At 37.9% G+C, this 16,303-nt stretch overlaps 1 protein-coding gene across 5 annotated transcripts in view; it reads left to right on the forward strand.

Moving 5' to 3' along the window:
* RAB3GAP2 (RAB3 GTPase activating non-catalytic protein subunit 2) overlaps window positions 1-16,303 on the forward strand; it is a 102,455-nt gene that overhangs the window by 62,008 nt on the left and 24,144 nt on the right. For all 5 annotated transcript variants that reach the window (XR_015246423.1, XM_086694713.1, XM_086694715.1 and 2 more), the window contains exons 17-22: window positions 183-247; window positions 2,972-3,062; window positions 5,731-5,858; window positions 8,202-8,418; window positions 8,801-8,898; window positions 16,176-16,281. Coding sequence is in view for 4 of the 5 variants with exons in the window: in XM_086694713.1 (XP_086550839.1) it covers window positions 183-247; window positions 2,972-3,062; window positions 5,731-5,858; window positions 8,202-8,418; window positions 8,801-8,898; window positions 16,176-16,281 (705 nt within the window). In the remaining variant the exon portion in view is untranslated. The remainder of the gene's footprint in view (window positions 1-182; window positions 248-2,971; window positions 3,063-5,730; window positions 5,859-8,201; window positions 8,419-8,800; window positions 8,899-16,175; window positions 16,282-16,303) is intronic.

Here is a 16,303-nt window from a genome sequence, read left to right on the forward strand (position 1 = left end):
CTCTGTAAAGATGAAGCTTGCCACCTGGGAGATATTAACATTCATGTAAAGTAACAATGTGAGAGAAACCAGAAGTCCTTTAGACTGACTGATAGCTACAAATATATGCATTTTTCTTTCCACATAAAGTTTACCTTGTAATAATAGTGAAAAATTTAGTTGGGTTAATTTTCTCTTTGTAGATTTGGTTGAAACAGAAATAAAGGGATTAATTCTTGATATTAAGTATCCTGCAACGAAGAAACAAGTAAGTATGCATGTGAATTTTCCTGACGAGTGGCTGTAACCTATTTCTCTTAAGAAAGCCTTTGTTTTCCTCTTTCCCTCCAAACATGACAGGTTAACGTCTTCCTTTTCATGTTTTTATTCATGCATCCTTTTTATATTCATATATGGAAGTTGTGTTGTCTCTCTTTCTCCTTCTTTTTCTTTTAAAAATTAAGCAGTACTACCATACACGTGTATGCATGTTTTAGACACAGACACACGTATCTATACATAGCATTTATTCAGATTAAAGAATAATAATAAACACTTATGTATGACCACCCCCCTGAGGAAATAGAATGTTACCACGAACTCTGACGAGCCTCCTGTCCCTCCTCAATCCCCTCCCCCATCCCTAATGTGACCAGTGTTCGGAATTTCGTTTCTCTACAGTTGATGGATGTACTGCATGTGCTCACATACTGTATGGATTCCACCCTGTGACTCTGCTTTCTTCACTCGCCTCCTGTCGGTGGGCATTTAGGTTGTTGCCGGTGTTTTGGTTTTTTGCCATTACCGTGATACTGTGATTATCCTTGTACTAGGATACTGTATCTTTGTTTCCTGGCGCCCGGTGTGCAAGAGTTTCTCCCGAGTTTTATACCTAAGAGGGGAATTGTAGGGCATGAGCTACGCTAGCTGTACTAGTTGATGAAAAATTGCTTCTCAAAGTCCTTGTGCTGCTAGTTCGCGTTCTCACGTGTGCTGTGTCAGAGGCCCTTGTCAGGCTTCTTGAGTTTTACCAGGTTTGGGATTCTGCTGTGACAGTTCACTGTGATTTCTGTCCTCGCACCCTCTTATCAAAACCCTCATAATGCTGCTTGAGTTTTGGCTGTCTGAGTTCTTACACAACGCTTCAATCCCCGTGGACATCTCTGAACTCCTAGTCTACTTTTAATCAGAACCGAATAGCCAACGGCTCCTTGTTTTCTTTTTTTAATTTTTTTTTTTTTTTCAACGTTTATTTATTTTTGGGACAGAGAGACAGAGCATGAACGGGGGAGGGGCAGAGAGAGAGGGAGACACAGAATCGGAAACAGGCTCCAGGCTCTGAGCCATCAGCCCAGAGCCCGACGCGGGGCTCGAACTCACGGACCGTGAGATCGTGACCTGGCTGAAGTCGGGACGCTCAACCGACTGCGCCACCCAGGCGCCCCGGCTCCTTGTTTTCTAATTACTTGATGTACATGGGTTATAGCTCACCAGTTTTTTTTTCCCTTTTTACCTCGTTTAAGCCTCTTCAAGTAGGGTCTTCACCAAAGATGTCTGTTTCATAATCCACAGCAACTAAAGTAATGCCGGATGTGTGGGAGAATTTAGCGAACACTGATTTCTTATCCCCTCTTACTGTGGTAGTCATTTTGTTGAGACACTTCTTGTTTTATTGTAAAACAGGCAAGTCCCTGTGACTTTTCATCCAGTTTCCATTCTGACAGGGCTAATTAGCTGTCATTTTCCTCAGGGCAGAGTCTTGGTTATGAAAGCTGACGTTCCTCTGACAAGGCGGGCACCCAGGAAAGGTAGTTCAGAGAATCTGTAGAAAGGGAGGGCTCTCACCTAAACAAGGCTTCTCATTTTGATACTGTCTTTTCTCTTACCTTACATCCTGGAACAACAAAACTGGGAACTTTAGCATATTACAAAGTGTCATCTTGGCCTTTTTAAAAATTACTAGACTACTGAATTGTGCGTGAAACTATGAATTTTATTAAAAATGCAGGAAAAGCTGATAGTAAAAGTTGTGTATTGTTTTCAACACTAAGGGGGGAAAGGAAACCAGGTTAGGCTTGAGAAAACTGAACAAATAGGCAGCCAGCTGCCCCTCTGTGTAATAAATACCAGAACACAGGCGGTTACATTTTCTTGGGTGTTACCTTTCTCAAAAGTCACTTTCTTTACATCCACCATGTAGTGAGGCAACTACATCATGGGCTTGACCGACCTCTTGAGCCACCCTCTGAGCCCATTTCTTTCCCACACACACACGGAGGGGGTTGTGATACCATTTTTGTCTCATGCCATATTCTCAGCCTGCTTTTGAAACTATTTAATCTCATCGATAAAAAAGCCAGTTTAACGTGGTAGTATGAAAGGGTAAGTATGAGCTTCAGCCGCTGTGTCTACCCATTGGTGATTCTGATGGTTGCTTCTTTAGGCATAAAGGGAGATTTTGGAACTATGGTGAGGGCTCTAGAGCATCTACTGGGGGAGGGCAGGAGAGGTAGCTGGGGTGAGGTGGCGCCATATATATCTCCCATGGCCTGTAGGTTGACCTGGCCGTGCTCAAATGCACTCATTAAGCAGTAATTAAGTTCTTGTCAGATTTTGTTATTGGCACATCAGCAACAGCCTCTGCTTTGCATTTATGCCCGTGGGGTATAGACTTACACTCTTCTTACTGGTGAATGGCTTTGTCTCGGTTTCTGTTTGTCTTGGCCGTTCTGTTAAACACCAGTTGCCTTCTAGTTGTCTCATTCTGAGTCCGGACTCTTTGTCATCCACCATATTGGGTATGCGATGAAATTCGTTGATTATTACGTATGATGCAACCAACCCTCATTCTCAGGTACGTATGCTAAAACATCTTACCAATGGAGCTTCCCTTGGGAATTTGGGGCAACGAAGGTGTAGGCATAAATACAAAGCTTAAAAAACAAAATCGTTACCTTTTAATTGTTGCAATTGCTCAATATCTTTCTTCCAGGCTTTGGAAAGCATTTTGGCGAGTGAACGTTTACCATTTTCCTGCCTTAGAAACATCACTCAGACTTTAATGGACACTTTAAAAAATCAAGGTAATAGGGTTTGTACTGATTGGAGGTTCTGGTCTCACTTCAGATTTTACAGTTCTGATTATAGAAAGCTGTTCCTGTGAAAGATACCATGATGTTACTTCAGCGTGGAAATAATACACATAAGACATGGTATTTGGAGACTTTTACTCCCTATTTCGTATACGCGCTGATCTTCATCTGAGCTTTCTCTGAATATAAAAATATTTCTCTTTCAAATCTCTCTACTGGGGGAAGGACACCAGCATAGGATGGCGAGAAGTGATTATTCTGATACAGCTATACACATGTGAAAGCCATTGGCACGGGGAGGAGATGAGCTGGTGGTGTGCAAAAAACAGCCAGGTTCTCTTGCTGGCATTTTCTTCTGTTTACCTTTATGGGAGGAGAACGGTTTCTGCAGATGAAGAGTTCTTTAATTTTGTTTTGACAGGGAAAATGATAAAAAAAATTTGTGCTTTGAATGAATATTCTTTTAGTGTATAGAATCCACATTTTCTCGTCCATTTCCCTCAGGAACAACTGAGGACTTCCCAAATCAGACTATGAGTAAATTATTAGTTCTGCTTTTGTTTGTTTGTTTGTTCTTGTTTTTTGCTGTTCAGAATTTGTCGAAAAAGAATTACATCTCTATCTGTAGGATTTTAACTCTGTACTCCAGCTAGCTAGCCCAGCAAAATTCAATTTGTTCAGAATCCCTAACATCAATTAAATTGTAGTGTGCAATTTGCAGACTTCATCTAGTTGTGACTTTCTGCTTGTCATGTTAATTATATAAAGCCAGCTTTATATTTATATTTAAGCCAACGTAAAGTGGTTTAATTAGCAAATCATAGTATCCTCTTTCAACACTTTCAGCATCCTAATTTTGAGATTTGCTTTCTCCACACATATTTAAAGCTGCCTTTTGGAAGATAGTGAACTTCTTTAGTGCATACAACTTGTTGGAAATGTCTGTTAAAAAGCATAGTATGCTTCTGAAGCTCCCCTGTCCCTCAAGGCTTTATCAAAATCTTAAAATTTATTAAATCAGAATTTATCTTGCACTGAGCTGAGAATAAACCAAACACCACTGTTGGAGCTCTATAAAATCATCACTGGTTTCAAGTTCTACCCAGAACTGGGATTCCTAAAAATTTTACCTATTTAATATGTTAATAAGTTTTATTGTGGCTATAACAACTCTTGGGGGTAAAGTGTCTGTCTTTTGAAATAATGGTTGTTTTATATTAGGTTATATCTAAATTACCATGCAGGAGGGGCGCCTGGGTGGCTCAGTCGGTTAAGCATCTGAGTTCGGCTCAGGTCATGATCTCCCGGTTTGTGAGTTCGAGCCCTGTGTCGGGCTCTGTGCTGACTGCTCAGAGCCTGGAGCCTGCTTGGGATTCTGTGTCTCCCTGTCTCTCTGCTCCTTCCCTGCTTGCAGTCTGTCTGTCTGTCTGTCTGTCTCTCAAAAATAAATAAAAGGTTAAAAAATTTTTGTAAGTTGCCACGCAGGCATGTTTTATACAGAGAGGAGTATTTCTCTGGTATTAAACTTTCTTCAAGAAGCCTGATGGACGGATGGGGAATGTCACTGTGGTCTCTGCCTCCCTTGAGGGTGGGCCTGTCATAGTCACAGTTGGCAGCAGGCACCATGGTAACGGGAGCCAGGCAGCTTCCTGCCGGCCGGCCTCTGTGTGTGGGCACAGGAGGCAGCGTGTGAGCTCCGGGCTGACAGAGGATACCTTCAAGGCTGCTTTCGGTTTAGTGTTTTAAAAATTGAGTATTAGACTCAGGTAGCTCTTTCTGTTTTTCCCCACCTCCCCTCCACTACTAGTCTGCCTTATTTCATTTAAGAATTTGGACATTTTTCCATGATGGAAGATATATACTTGTAGCTTATTAAGTACCTCAATATTTAATAGAATAAAACATCAGGCTGGGAATGCCAGCTGGTGCAGCCACTCTGGAAAACAGTATGGAGGTTCCTCAAAAAGCTAAAAGTCGAACTACCCTATGACCCAGCAATTGCACTACTAGGCACTTATCCACAGGATACAGGGGTGCTGTTTCGAAGGGACACATGCACCCCCGTGTTTATAGCAGCACTATCAACAATAGCCAAAGTATGGAAAGAGCCCAAATGTCCATCAATGGATGAATGGATAAAGAAAATGTGGTGTATATATACGATGGAGTATTACTCAGCAATCAAAAAGAATAAAATCTTGCCATTTGCAACTACGTGGATGGAACTGGAGGGTATTATGCTAAGTGAAATTAGAGAAAGACAAAAATCATATGACTTCACTCATGAGACAAAACTTCACTTTAAGAGACAAAACAGATGAACATAAGGGAAGGGAAACAAAAATAATATAAAAACGGGGAGGGGGTCAAAACAGAAGAGACTCATAAATATGGAGAACAAACTGAGGGTTACTGGAGGGGTTGTGGGAGGGGGGATGGGCTAAGTGGGGAAGGGGCACTAAGGAATCTACTCCTGAAATCGTTGCACTATATGATAACCAATTTGGATATAAATTTTTAAAAATAAAAAAATTAAATCAAAAAAATAATAAAACATCAGGGAAGTATATAAGACTATGAATGTTAATGAGAGAAAAATCTTTTGTGAGTCGGCTAACTAGATCTCTTTAATGTATTTTTTCCCCTCCACCTTTTTTAGAACTGGAGTCTGTGGATGAAGGATTGCTACAGTTTTGTGCCAATAAACTGAAACTACTCCATCTTTATGAGTCTGTCAGTCAGTTAAATTCCCTTGATTTTCATTCAGACACACCATTCTCAGATAATGTAAGTAATTCTCCTCATCATACAAAATAATCTCTTGGATTATTTTTAATGTTTTAATTGATAGTAAAGTAGAAAATTAAGAATTTTTATGAAGTATAAAGGTGTATTTCTTTACCAGACCCCCTGCTGGCTCTCTGTGCCTTAATGTTAAATTTATATTATTTATGCTAAGATATTACATTTGATTATTAATCTATTTTTACTACCGTAGAAGCATTGTTTTTTTCTCATTTTTTTAAGGTTACTTCATACCACATAAGTTTGACAAGATTTGCCAATTACAATAAACTTGGTTTACTAAAGTAGGAAAATTTTAATTTCTTTAAAGAAAAAAAAAAAGATTCTGCCAAACAGAAGAGATTGGTTTTCTGTGGTGGTGTTGTGAACACATTCCTACAGCTTGCTCTGTTGTATACTACATAATGCTTTAAAAAATTCTGTCTTACATCATAGTGTTTCATTATAGTAACTGTTCTATGTTTTTATTCTGTAAAACATTAAAAAATGGCAGCGCCTTGTAATCTTCATTACGGTGCAGTATTACTCATTTCTGGGGCGTGTATACAAATTCTTACTTTCCATACAGAGCAATCAATAGGGAAGGAAGTAAATAATAAATAAATAAATTTCTTAATAGGGAACAGAGGGAAATATTGTCCTGTCTTTCCCTCAGATTCGTGTGTGACTGGGCACAGGTCGCTTGCCCTGAAAGCCTCTTGTCTTCCGCTTCTCTCTCTAAAGGAAAATTAAGCGATTTTAGTTATTTGTCAAGTCACTGATAATGCTTTTAGAAAATTACCAGGTGTATCTGAAACTTAATTGAGGTTTAAAGTGGAAGCCTTTTATTTTAAATATACGTATGTGAATAAAAAATTTTTAAACAGAAAAACAAGATTTTTCTCTTGGAAACCACTTACATATTCTTAACATCTTTTTAATCTTTGGGATTATAGATGGATTTCATAAAAGCATTTTAACAGTCTTCATCATTTTCTGTGATTGCCATTATAAACGACAAAGCCATTTTTGGAGATCTTTTGTTTTTCTTTCTACTTCAGCAGTAGTATAAAATCATTATACTATATTATAAACGACAAAGCCATTTTTGGAGATCTTTTGTTTTTCTTTCTACTTCAGCAGTAGTATAAAATCTTTCAAACAACAAAAAGGTCAGGTTGATTTAATTATGTCTGTAGGATTGCCTAGACGTTTTGTAGATTCTTAAGTGCTTAATTTTTTTGTAAGATCCAAACTCTCCTACTTTGCCAGAGAAAGTTAAATATATGTCATTAATAATCCCTTATAGAATTCATTTCCACTTAATAGACCCAGTATAGTCTGCAAATAGAAAAGATTTAGAAAATTTAAGAAATCAGTTTCTTAACTGATTGTTCTTTTTTTAAGTTTTAAAGCACTTTTTAAGAATTATAAAAATTATATTTTGCTGTGGACTTTTAGATCCTTTAAAAATATACAATCATTTTCTAGGCTGAATGGCCAATATTGTACATGTAAAACTAAAATTCAAATTTGAAATCATTTTTGTTGTCTGTGGGACATAGTTCATATAAGCTCATATCAATTCAGTATAGAATTGAATTGAACTGCTGGTGTGTGTTCAGTGCACTTTGCAATTTACTGCGTGTTTTTAAAAACAACAGCCTTAATAAATAGAAAGCTGCATTCTTAAACAAGCGCAGTTTTATCAGGTAGCATGGGGGGAAGAAAGTTGTGCTTGCTGTGGCAAAATGGTCTCTTACGTATGTGTGTGTTTGTGTATGCTTATTCCTAATTTAGAAAAATAATAGTATCAGGAGATGTTTTTGCACATATGGGATATAAAAATAGTTTGAAAGCCTGGCAGGATGTTATCTGTGACTTTTCAATCCCTGTGTCCCTAAGAGTTACATAGAGGATATACATGTAAATGCAGTGATGATTGGTTTCCAGTATTTTATTTTATTGTGTTTTTGCTGCTTAATAAATATTGTTTCAAACAGACCTTTAGTTTTCTTAGAATCACAAGGGTTGTAGTTGATACTCTTGTAATTTTTTTCTTATTATACATTAATACGATTAGGTGTAATCTGAACATTTTAGAAGAGAATATTCTCAAGACATTATATAAAAATGGTACTTTTAGTTATATGTAGTATTTCAAGATTAATTTATTTAAATAACACTCCACTCATGATTTGAGAGTGAAGTTTTAAGCGGAGTACGTTACAGCCGTCTTTTGCTCATAGCCTTGAATTTCACCTCAGATAATGGGGTCGACTCCTTTGGCAGAGTCAGAGAAAGAGTCATGGTCTATTCAAGACTTTTTTTTTCCTATTTTTTAAGGACTTGGCTGTGTTACTGAGGCTTGATGAAAAAGAACTGCATAAGCTCCAGGCATTACTAGAGAAGTACAAACAGGAAAAGTCCAGAACTACTACCGTCCGATTCTCTGATGATAAGGATGGTGTGTTGCCTGTAAAAACATTCCTGGAATATTTAGAATATGAGAAAGATGCGATCAACATCAAAAAGATGAGTGAAGAGGAGTATGTGGCTTTAGGTAGGTGGCCTGATAAACTGCTCTTTGAAACCTGCCTCTTCTGGATGAAAGCCTGGGAGGAGTTCATAGCATCTCAGAGATTCAGTTTGTTTTAAAAGTAAATTAATGAGAAAATTTAATGTATGTTTTTCAGTTAACATCAGATACTCTGGATATGTAGGCACTATGTCATAAAAGTGTTATTGATTATTACTTATACTAAAGAGACAGTGCTAGACATGGAATGATTTGCCTTCTGCTATAAAGTCAACAAACCGAACCATTCATTTCTCTTCTCTCGTGCTGTATTGCTTCTCTGGGGATCTAGATTGCAGTTCAGGAAGAATGTTAGTCCAAATGGTAAGTAGCTGTTGGTTCATGCATTTTGCTTTTGTTTTACTAGGCAGCTTCTTTTTTTGGAAGTGTTTGCATGGAGAAAGCTCTACTGAGGATATGTGTCGTACATTGGAGTCAGCTGGACTTAGCCCTCAGCTGTTGTTGGTAAGGTTTCTTCGCATGCTCTTCTTCCCTGCTGATGTCATCTGGAAGTGTCAGTCTTTTGTTTAAATGCCATTGTCTAAAGCATATCATACAACATACATCAAACCTCCCAAAAATGATCAGAGAAACTTATAGTTACCATATTTGAGTAATAATTATTTCTCTAATTCTCTATAAATTGTAGCATGCATGTTCCATGGTTGGCCTAAAATAAATTTAGAATCTGACACATATGCGTGCATTAATAGTGGGTTGTGATCATCAAGGGAAATGTTCATATTGGAACTAAAAAAGGTCTTATTTACAGAACAAAATCAACTTCCCTTAAAGCAATACAGAGTTGTTATCAAACATTCCCAAACTTTGAAAATAGGTTAGGGTTTAGTCTCTGTGCTATAACAAATGTAAAACAAAAGAATCATCCAGTAGAGAATGACAACACTAAATGTTTGCCCTTCTGCAAAGGACCCTGTCGTCATCCCTTTTCTGTTCCCTCCCCCATTACATGCACAAATACATACTTTTTCACATCCTTACTAACATCTCCTATTTCGGCCAGGATTTGGGCAATCTCCCTCCGTAAGCCTGTTAACTGTGGTCATGTATTGTTTTAATTGAACATTTAATCTTCTAAAAACAGATTCCATTCTGTGTCACTTTGCAGTATGTATGTCAGAAAGTAAAGCAGTTAAAGATACATATAGATTGTACATGGATTTTCATAAGCAGCGTTTTTTGGTTTTGTTAGAGAGCATGTGCGTATGAGCGGGGGAGGGGCAGAGAGCGAGAGAGAGAGAGAGAGAGAGAGAGAGAGAGAGAGAGAGAATCTTAAGCAGGCTCCATGCCCAGCGTGGGGCCCAACACAGGGCTCTATCCCACCATCTCATGACCCTGGGAGCATTTCCTGAGCCGGAATCGGGTCAGATGCTTAACCAACTGAGCCACCCAGGCACCCCAAAACCAGCTTCATTTATAATAGCCCAAGATTGCAAACTACACAAATGTCTTTCAGTGGGGGAATGGTTAAACTGTGGTACAGCTTTACCAGGAATACTCCTCAGCGATAAAGAGGACTGAGCCATTGATCGACACAACACCTCTAGTGAACCGCAAGGAAGATATGTTGAGTGGAAAAATGCCAATCTTAGAAAGACATGTACTGCGTGATTCTGTTTTTGTAACAGTCATGAAATAGCACAGTTACAGAGATCGGGAATAGATTAGTGGTTGCCAAAGGTGATGGGTGAGTGAGCGGGGCGGGACAGGTATGGCTAGAAGGGTTAACACAAGGGAGTCTTGTGCTGATGTATAGTTAAGTGCTTATAGTGGTAGTGTGTTTGCAAAGTTACACATTTGGTAGAATTGCATGCACACACGTATGGGTGCATGTATTACTGGTGAAGTTTGAATACACTCTATGAATTTTACCAGTGTTAATTTATTGGTTTTGATATTGCATAAGAAGTTAGCATTAAGGGAGGCTGAAGGAAGGGTGCATGGAACTTCCTTGAGCGCTTTTTTTTTTTTGTGCCACTAGTGAATCTTTCACTGTTATGAAATAAAAAGTTAAAAAGAGAGGAGGTAAGTATTGCTTATTATTCAAAGTTGAGATGCTTAAATAGGATGAGTACAGAAGACTTCTTATTTCACACTGTGTTTAATCAGTATCAACAAATTGTTATTTGCATTAAGTCTGGGGTTTAAGAAACTGGGAAAATACGAACCTCAACTCTTACCTCACTCCATATATAAAAATTAACTCAAAATGGAACATAAATATAAGAGCTAAAGCTACAATACTTACAGGAGAAAACATAGGGGACAGCTTGGATTGAGCCAAGATTTTCATAGGACACAAGAAGCATGAGCATAAAAGAAAAATATTGATCATTTACACTTCATCAAAATTTAAAACTTCTATGTTTTACAGCTGTTAAGAAACTGAAAGGCAAGCCTCTCTTTCAGAATTTATACTTGATAAATGAATTGTAGCCACATTAGGAAAGAATCTGTACAACTCAGTAATAAGACAAACAGTACAATAAAAAAAAAAGCAAAAGATTTGAACAGACCCATCACCAAAAAAGATACATACAAATGGCAAGTGATCACCTGAAAGGTGTTCAGCATCATTCGCTGTTAGGGAAATGCTAAACAAAAGTACGGTAGCCTCTTTCTCAAGAGGGTGACTGAAATGAAGTCTACTGATGGCATCAAGTGTTGAAGAAGTTGTGGACTGATCGGAGCTCTCAGCACGGCTAACGCAAACGATAGCACAACAACTTTGGAAAACAGTTTGAAAGTTTCTTATAACGTTGAACATAAATTTACTATAAACTCTAGCAATCTCACTCCTGGGTATTTAAGAGGAATGAAAATAGATGCTCACATAGATTTGGAATCAGATATTAACAGCAGCTTTATTCGTAACAGCCCAAAGTGCAAGCAACCCAAATATCCGCCAGCTGATAAATGGATAAACGATGGTATCCATACAGTGGAGTGAACTGCTGCTACATAGAATAACTGTGCAATGAATGAATGAATGAATGAATGAATCTCAAAAGCATTATACTAAGTGAAAACATCCAGAAACAAGACTGCCCACTGTATGATTTCAGTTGTATGAAATACTAGAATCAGCAAAAATATAGGGACGGGGGAGATGGGCGTTTGCTGGAGAATGAGGGTGGGGGTTGGAGACTGATGCCAGGAAGCACAAGGGAACTTTGAGGAATGAAGATACGTTGGCCACCCAACTTAAAATCAGTGAACTTTATTGTAAATATGTAAATGTTGTAAGGTAATCAAGTGACACATATTAGGTAGGAAATCTCCCTGCTTTAAACCCATAAAGCTGTGATCTATAGAAATATTGTGCTGTAGAATTTATAAAATGGGTTATAATTTGAAATTATTTTAAAAACTCATCTGAGAGATTGTATTTCACACATTCCAAATGATTCATCTCTTTTCCCTTGTTTTTCTCAGACAAATGGTTTACGGCTAGATTTTTTTTTTTTTTAGAAGTATTTTATCAATAGCTGAAAGCTGTTAAGCAGCCGTGTAATTTTTAAAAATCCTGCCGTGAGTACAGAGAAATAAACAAGGCATTTTCACTGAAAGTGTATAATTAATAGTATGAATAGGCAGGGAAGGGGGAATGTCTTTAAAAAAAAAAATACAAAGCCCAAGAGTTAAGAGTAAGAAATGGAATATACAATTAAAAAAAAAAAAAAAAAAAAAAGACAAGCTTTTCAAGAAGGCTGCTTGGTCATTGTGGTCACGTTGATCAGAGAAAATAGTGGCCGGCACGTTGAGGCCGAGACTAAGCCATCTGACCTCGGGGAGATAAAGTGCAGGGGTTTTGTGTCCCTGTGTAGTAAGTGTGTGTCCTGCTTCATCCTGCTCATCCCCAAAGAAGTTAGTGCCAGTGTCAAAATATTGGCCAGTGATATTTCTCTAGGCTATTAAGTTTTAAAAGGTTTTTTTTAAAGAGAATAAATGTCTATTATATTCAAGGAGTAACAGACTTTTAGGAGTTAGGCGCATAAACATTATGAATAAAAGGTGTTTGGTCTTTCAGCAAAATATATTATTACTGTTATGAAGACACACTATTTGAAATGCTAATTCTTCCTATTTTTCTGCAATATTTTCATAATAGTTTTATTGGAATTATGTTCATGAAGAAATTTGCTACTTGTAATCTAGGTTGTATGTGTTTAGGCGGTATATATTTTTAAGTTTAGAAATATTTCTAGATATACTTACCATTTTTTTTGTAAAACTCACATTTGATTTAGTCACTATTTCACTGTATTAGTGTAATTCACAGACCGATAGCCCGATAGTTTTTAAATGCTTAAAACGATAATGTTTAAAACTCTAATTACCCTCAGTGGAATATTATCAAGTTTTAAATCTGTAACCCAAAACAGATCTAGTTTTCAGCAAAGACTGGAAAATAAGTCTCCTCCAAAAAACTGACAAGAGAAGTTTCTTTTAAGTAGAGACTGGACTTAACAGATGGCTTCCTCACATTCTGTCTGCTGGCATTTCTGCTGAGGGAAGGGTTTAAAACATCTTGGTTATTACTATTACAGGAGGATACTTAGCAAGAGGTACAATTAATTCATTAAGCATTAGAAGCAGCTACCAAGGACTCCTGGGATTTTCTGTTTCATTCTTAGGTACAGGTTTTACCAGGTCTTAGATCTTGCTTGACTTAGAAAAGAGGAATTAACTAAATTTCCTCTCAAAGTTTCTCTTAATAAAAATCTCATACTCACATATCATCTGGTAGTGTGTCAAGATGTGACATTTGTGTGTGAAATAACATAGTATACATTTATAGTATGAATATCCACGTTGTAAGTAAGCTGACATTTTTTACTGTGATGTATTGAAAGAATATTTTGTATTTACTAGTTATAGAGACAGCTACCTTCTGTATACTTACTCTGTTATGTATGTTCATGTGTATGTTTTTATGTGGTATCTTATCTCTGTATTCTCTTCTTTGATTATTTTTCTCCTTTTACCTTACTTTTTTCTGATGCTTAAAAAATCTTCCTATTGCTTGTAAGTGATCCTAAAATTGTGTCATTGTGTTCTGATGACTCCCATGGCATCCTCTTTTTCATACTGACTTTTTACATGCAAACTAAAGCAAAGCTGATTGGAATTTTTAAAGTTTATAAAAAAGGGGGAACACCCACTGTGTCATAAGCAAAGATTACCTTGGTGGAAGAAAGTTAGAAAAACAGGGTTGACCGAGAGAGAGACAAAGAAAGAGGGTTCGGTAGAATAGTTTTTGTTTTGTTTTGTTTTGTTTTAGAATTTGCTAAATAAAGGTGGTGGTGGATAAGGGGGAATGGTTAGTTGGAGAGAAAACTAGAAGGGTTTATAGTATGAAGAAAGATTCAGGGTATGGCATTTACTTTGTCTAAGTATGATTTAGTCTGCAGTAATCCCTTGGGTTGTGTATCTTTTTGAGCACTTTGAAACTTTGTTGCTGATGAGGAGATGAATCAAGCTTGAAAAGACAGACTGTAAACCTGTAAGTGTGTTTAGAAACCTGGGCGGTGCCTGGGTGGTGCAGTTGGTTAAGCTTCTTACTTTGGCTCGGGTCATAATCTCTGCTTTCATGAAGTCAGGTTCTGTGCTGACATCTTGGAGCTTCAGTGTCTGTGTCTCCCCCCTCTCTCACCGTCCCCTGCTCATGCTCGCTCGCTCTCGCTCTCTCTCTCTCTCTCTCCACAATAAACATTAAAAAAAGAAACCTGATGTGCTCTTAAAATACCCCTGGGGCCTATATTTTGTGCCTGAAATTATTCAGAGTGAATCTAATGGCAACTTAACAGTGAAGCTAAAAGATAAATTGTGCCAATTCCCCCATTTCCTTTTGATTTGCTTCATAGCATGTGTGTTCATCGAGCACTGACATGGTTAAGTTCTGGATTTTGGAGTGTCTTTGTTGCCTTTACAGGCAACTCTTTTTTTTTTTTTAGCCTGCCTAGTGGTTATAAGTAGCACTGTTGTATGAGGTTACGAGAAGATCTGGAAGAGAGGGAATAACCTTGATAAGTGGATAAAGTCAGTCAAAACTTCGTGGACTACATAGGATGTTGTGTGGCAAGTGGAGTGAACGTGGCATAATATGACCGTGTTTTTATAAAGCAGTGACCACCTCTCTGCTATCCCCCCTGCCTAATGCTCTCTGGGTAGCTATACTTAAAACACTACTAGTGGCTTGGCTCATGGTAAGCTCTGTATAACCATTAGCACTTATTATTGTTCACATTGTCTTATGAATACGCAGGCAAATATGAGAGCACATATTTGGTTGTAAAAAAAAAAAAAGTTTTGGAGGCGCCTGGGTGGCTCAGTTGGTTGAGCGTCCGACTTTGGCTCAGGTCATGATCTCACAGTTTGTGAGTTCGAGCCCCACATTGGGCTCGGTGCTGACAACTCAGAGCCTGGAGCCTGCTTCATATTCTGTGTCTCCCCTCTCTCTGCCCCTCCCCTGCTCGCTCGCTCGCTCTCTCTCTCTCTCTCTCTCTCTCAAAAATAAATAAATGTTAAAAATAAATAAATTAAAAGGTTTCTGGATAGGATGAGGTAGAAAGGCTGACATAGGGAGAGACATAAGAATTAAAAAAGGGAGACAAGTAAAACCAAAAGAAAACAACAGTACTTTTAAAAGTGTGTATTTTTTATTTGTAAAAAATATGTAACATGTAAGTTTATTTGTGCATGTACATGCCTGTGCACACGTATAATTTTTTAAAGAGAAAAGAAAACGTGTGTTAGAATCCAGCAGATCTAGGTTCAGACTTTAGGCCTAACTCATTAGCTATATGGTACCGGGTAAGTTACTTTTCGTCATATGTACAATGTGGGAGACTATCCCTGCCACAGGGTTGTTGGAATTGAACGGGGTGATGCCTGGCAGGTACTTCCCTCTCCTGGCCCTTAGGTCGTTCTCATAGGTTAATTTCCTTCACACACTTCTTCAACTTCCTACTCTTCTGAATTTTTGAGAATTACTTGTACTAATATATTTAAAGTGATAATCAACCTTTTATTTTCAAGGCTTTTTTTTTTTTTTTTTTTACATGAAGGTCCAGGCTTTCCGCAAATACCAGTACCGACAGGTGTGGTGCTGTGCCTTTGAACTTCTCATTATCTCAGAATTATCTGTGTACAAATTTTATACACCTTCAAATACTTGAGTTTTCAGTAGGTATGCTGGTTCATAGGCATCTTAAAAGTCACTTATGTTGATTTAGGTGTTTTTGCTTAAAGTCTGTTTCTCATGCCTTATTTAAAGACTAGAATCTGATAGTTGTACATGTCTGTTCACCATTGCCAAGTCCACAGTGCCTCGTGGCCAATGCGGGGTAAGGTCCACAGCTCCAGATCCTTCCTTTCCTCCAGTCGGCTGAGTGGCTTCTCACCAATCCGCAGCGATTTATGCTAACTTGGTAGTGACCTTTCTGGTAATATCCTCTGTAATCAAGGCTCAACCTGGAAGGCAATGCTTAACCCAAAGAAGAGATGGAATCGGTGGAATTTAGTTATCTGACAGATGATAGGGAATCTCTTAAGTAGACAAGGTACCTTTTCTGTCCCTCGTGTTATGTGATACAATAAGCAACCACTTCCTTCTCCCTCTGAAGGACTGAAGCACTCATATACACACATGTGCTCTCTTGAAAACTGCAACCTTTTGTTTATTTATTTTACTGAAAATTATTTAAACTTGATTTCAGGCTCTGCTGCTAAGTGTTTGGCTTTCCAAGGAAAAAGATATTTTGGATAAACCGCAGTCTGTGTGCTGTCTTCACACGATGCTGTCCCTCCTGAGCAAGATGAGAGGTAAGATAGATGACGGTGGAAA

This window comes from Puma concolor, chromosome E4 (assembly GCF_028749965.1).
Source record: "Puma concolor isolate L17-30 chromosome E4, mPumCon1.1.hap2, whole genome shotgun sequence".
NCBI lineage: Eukaryota > Metazoa > Chordata > Mammalia > Carnivora > Felidae > Puma > Puma concolor.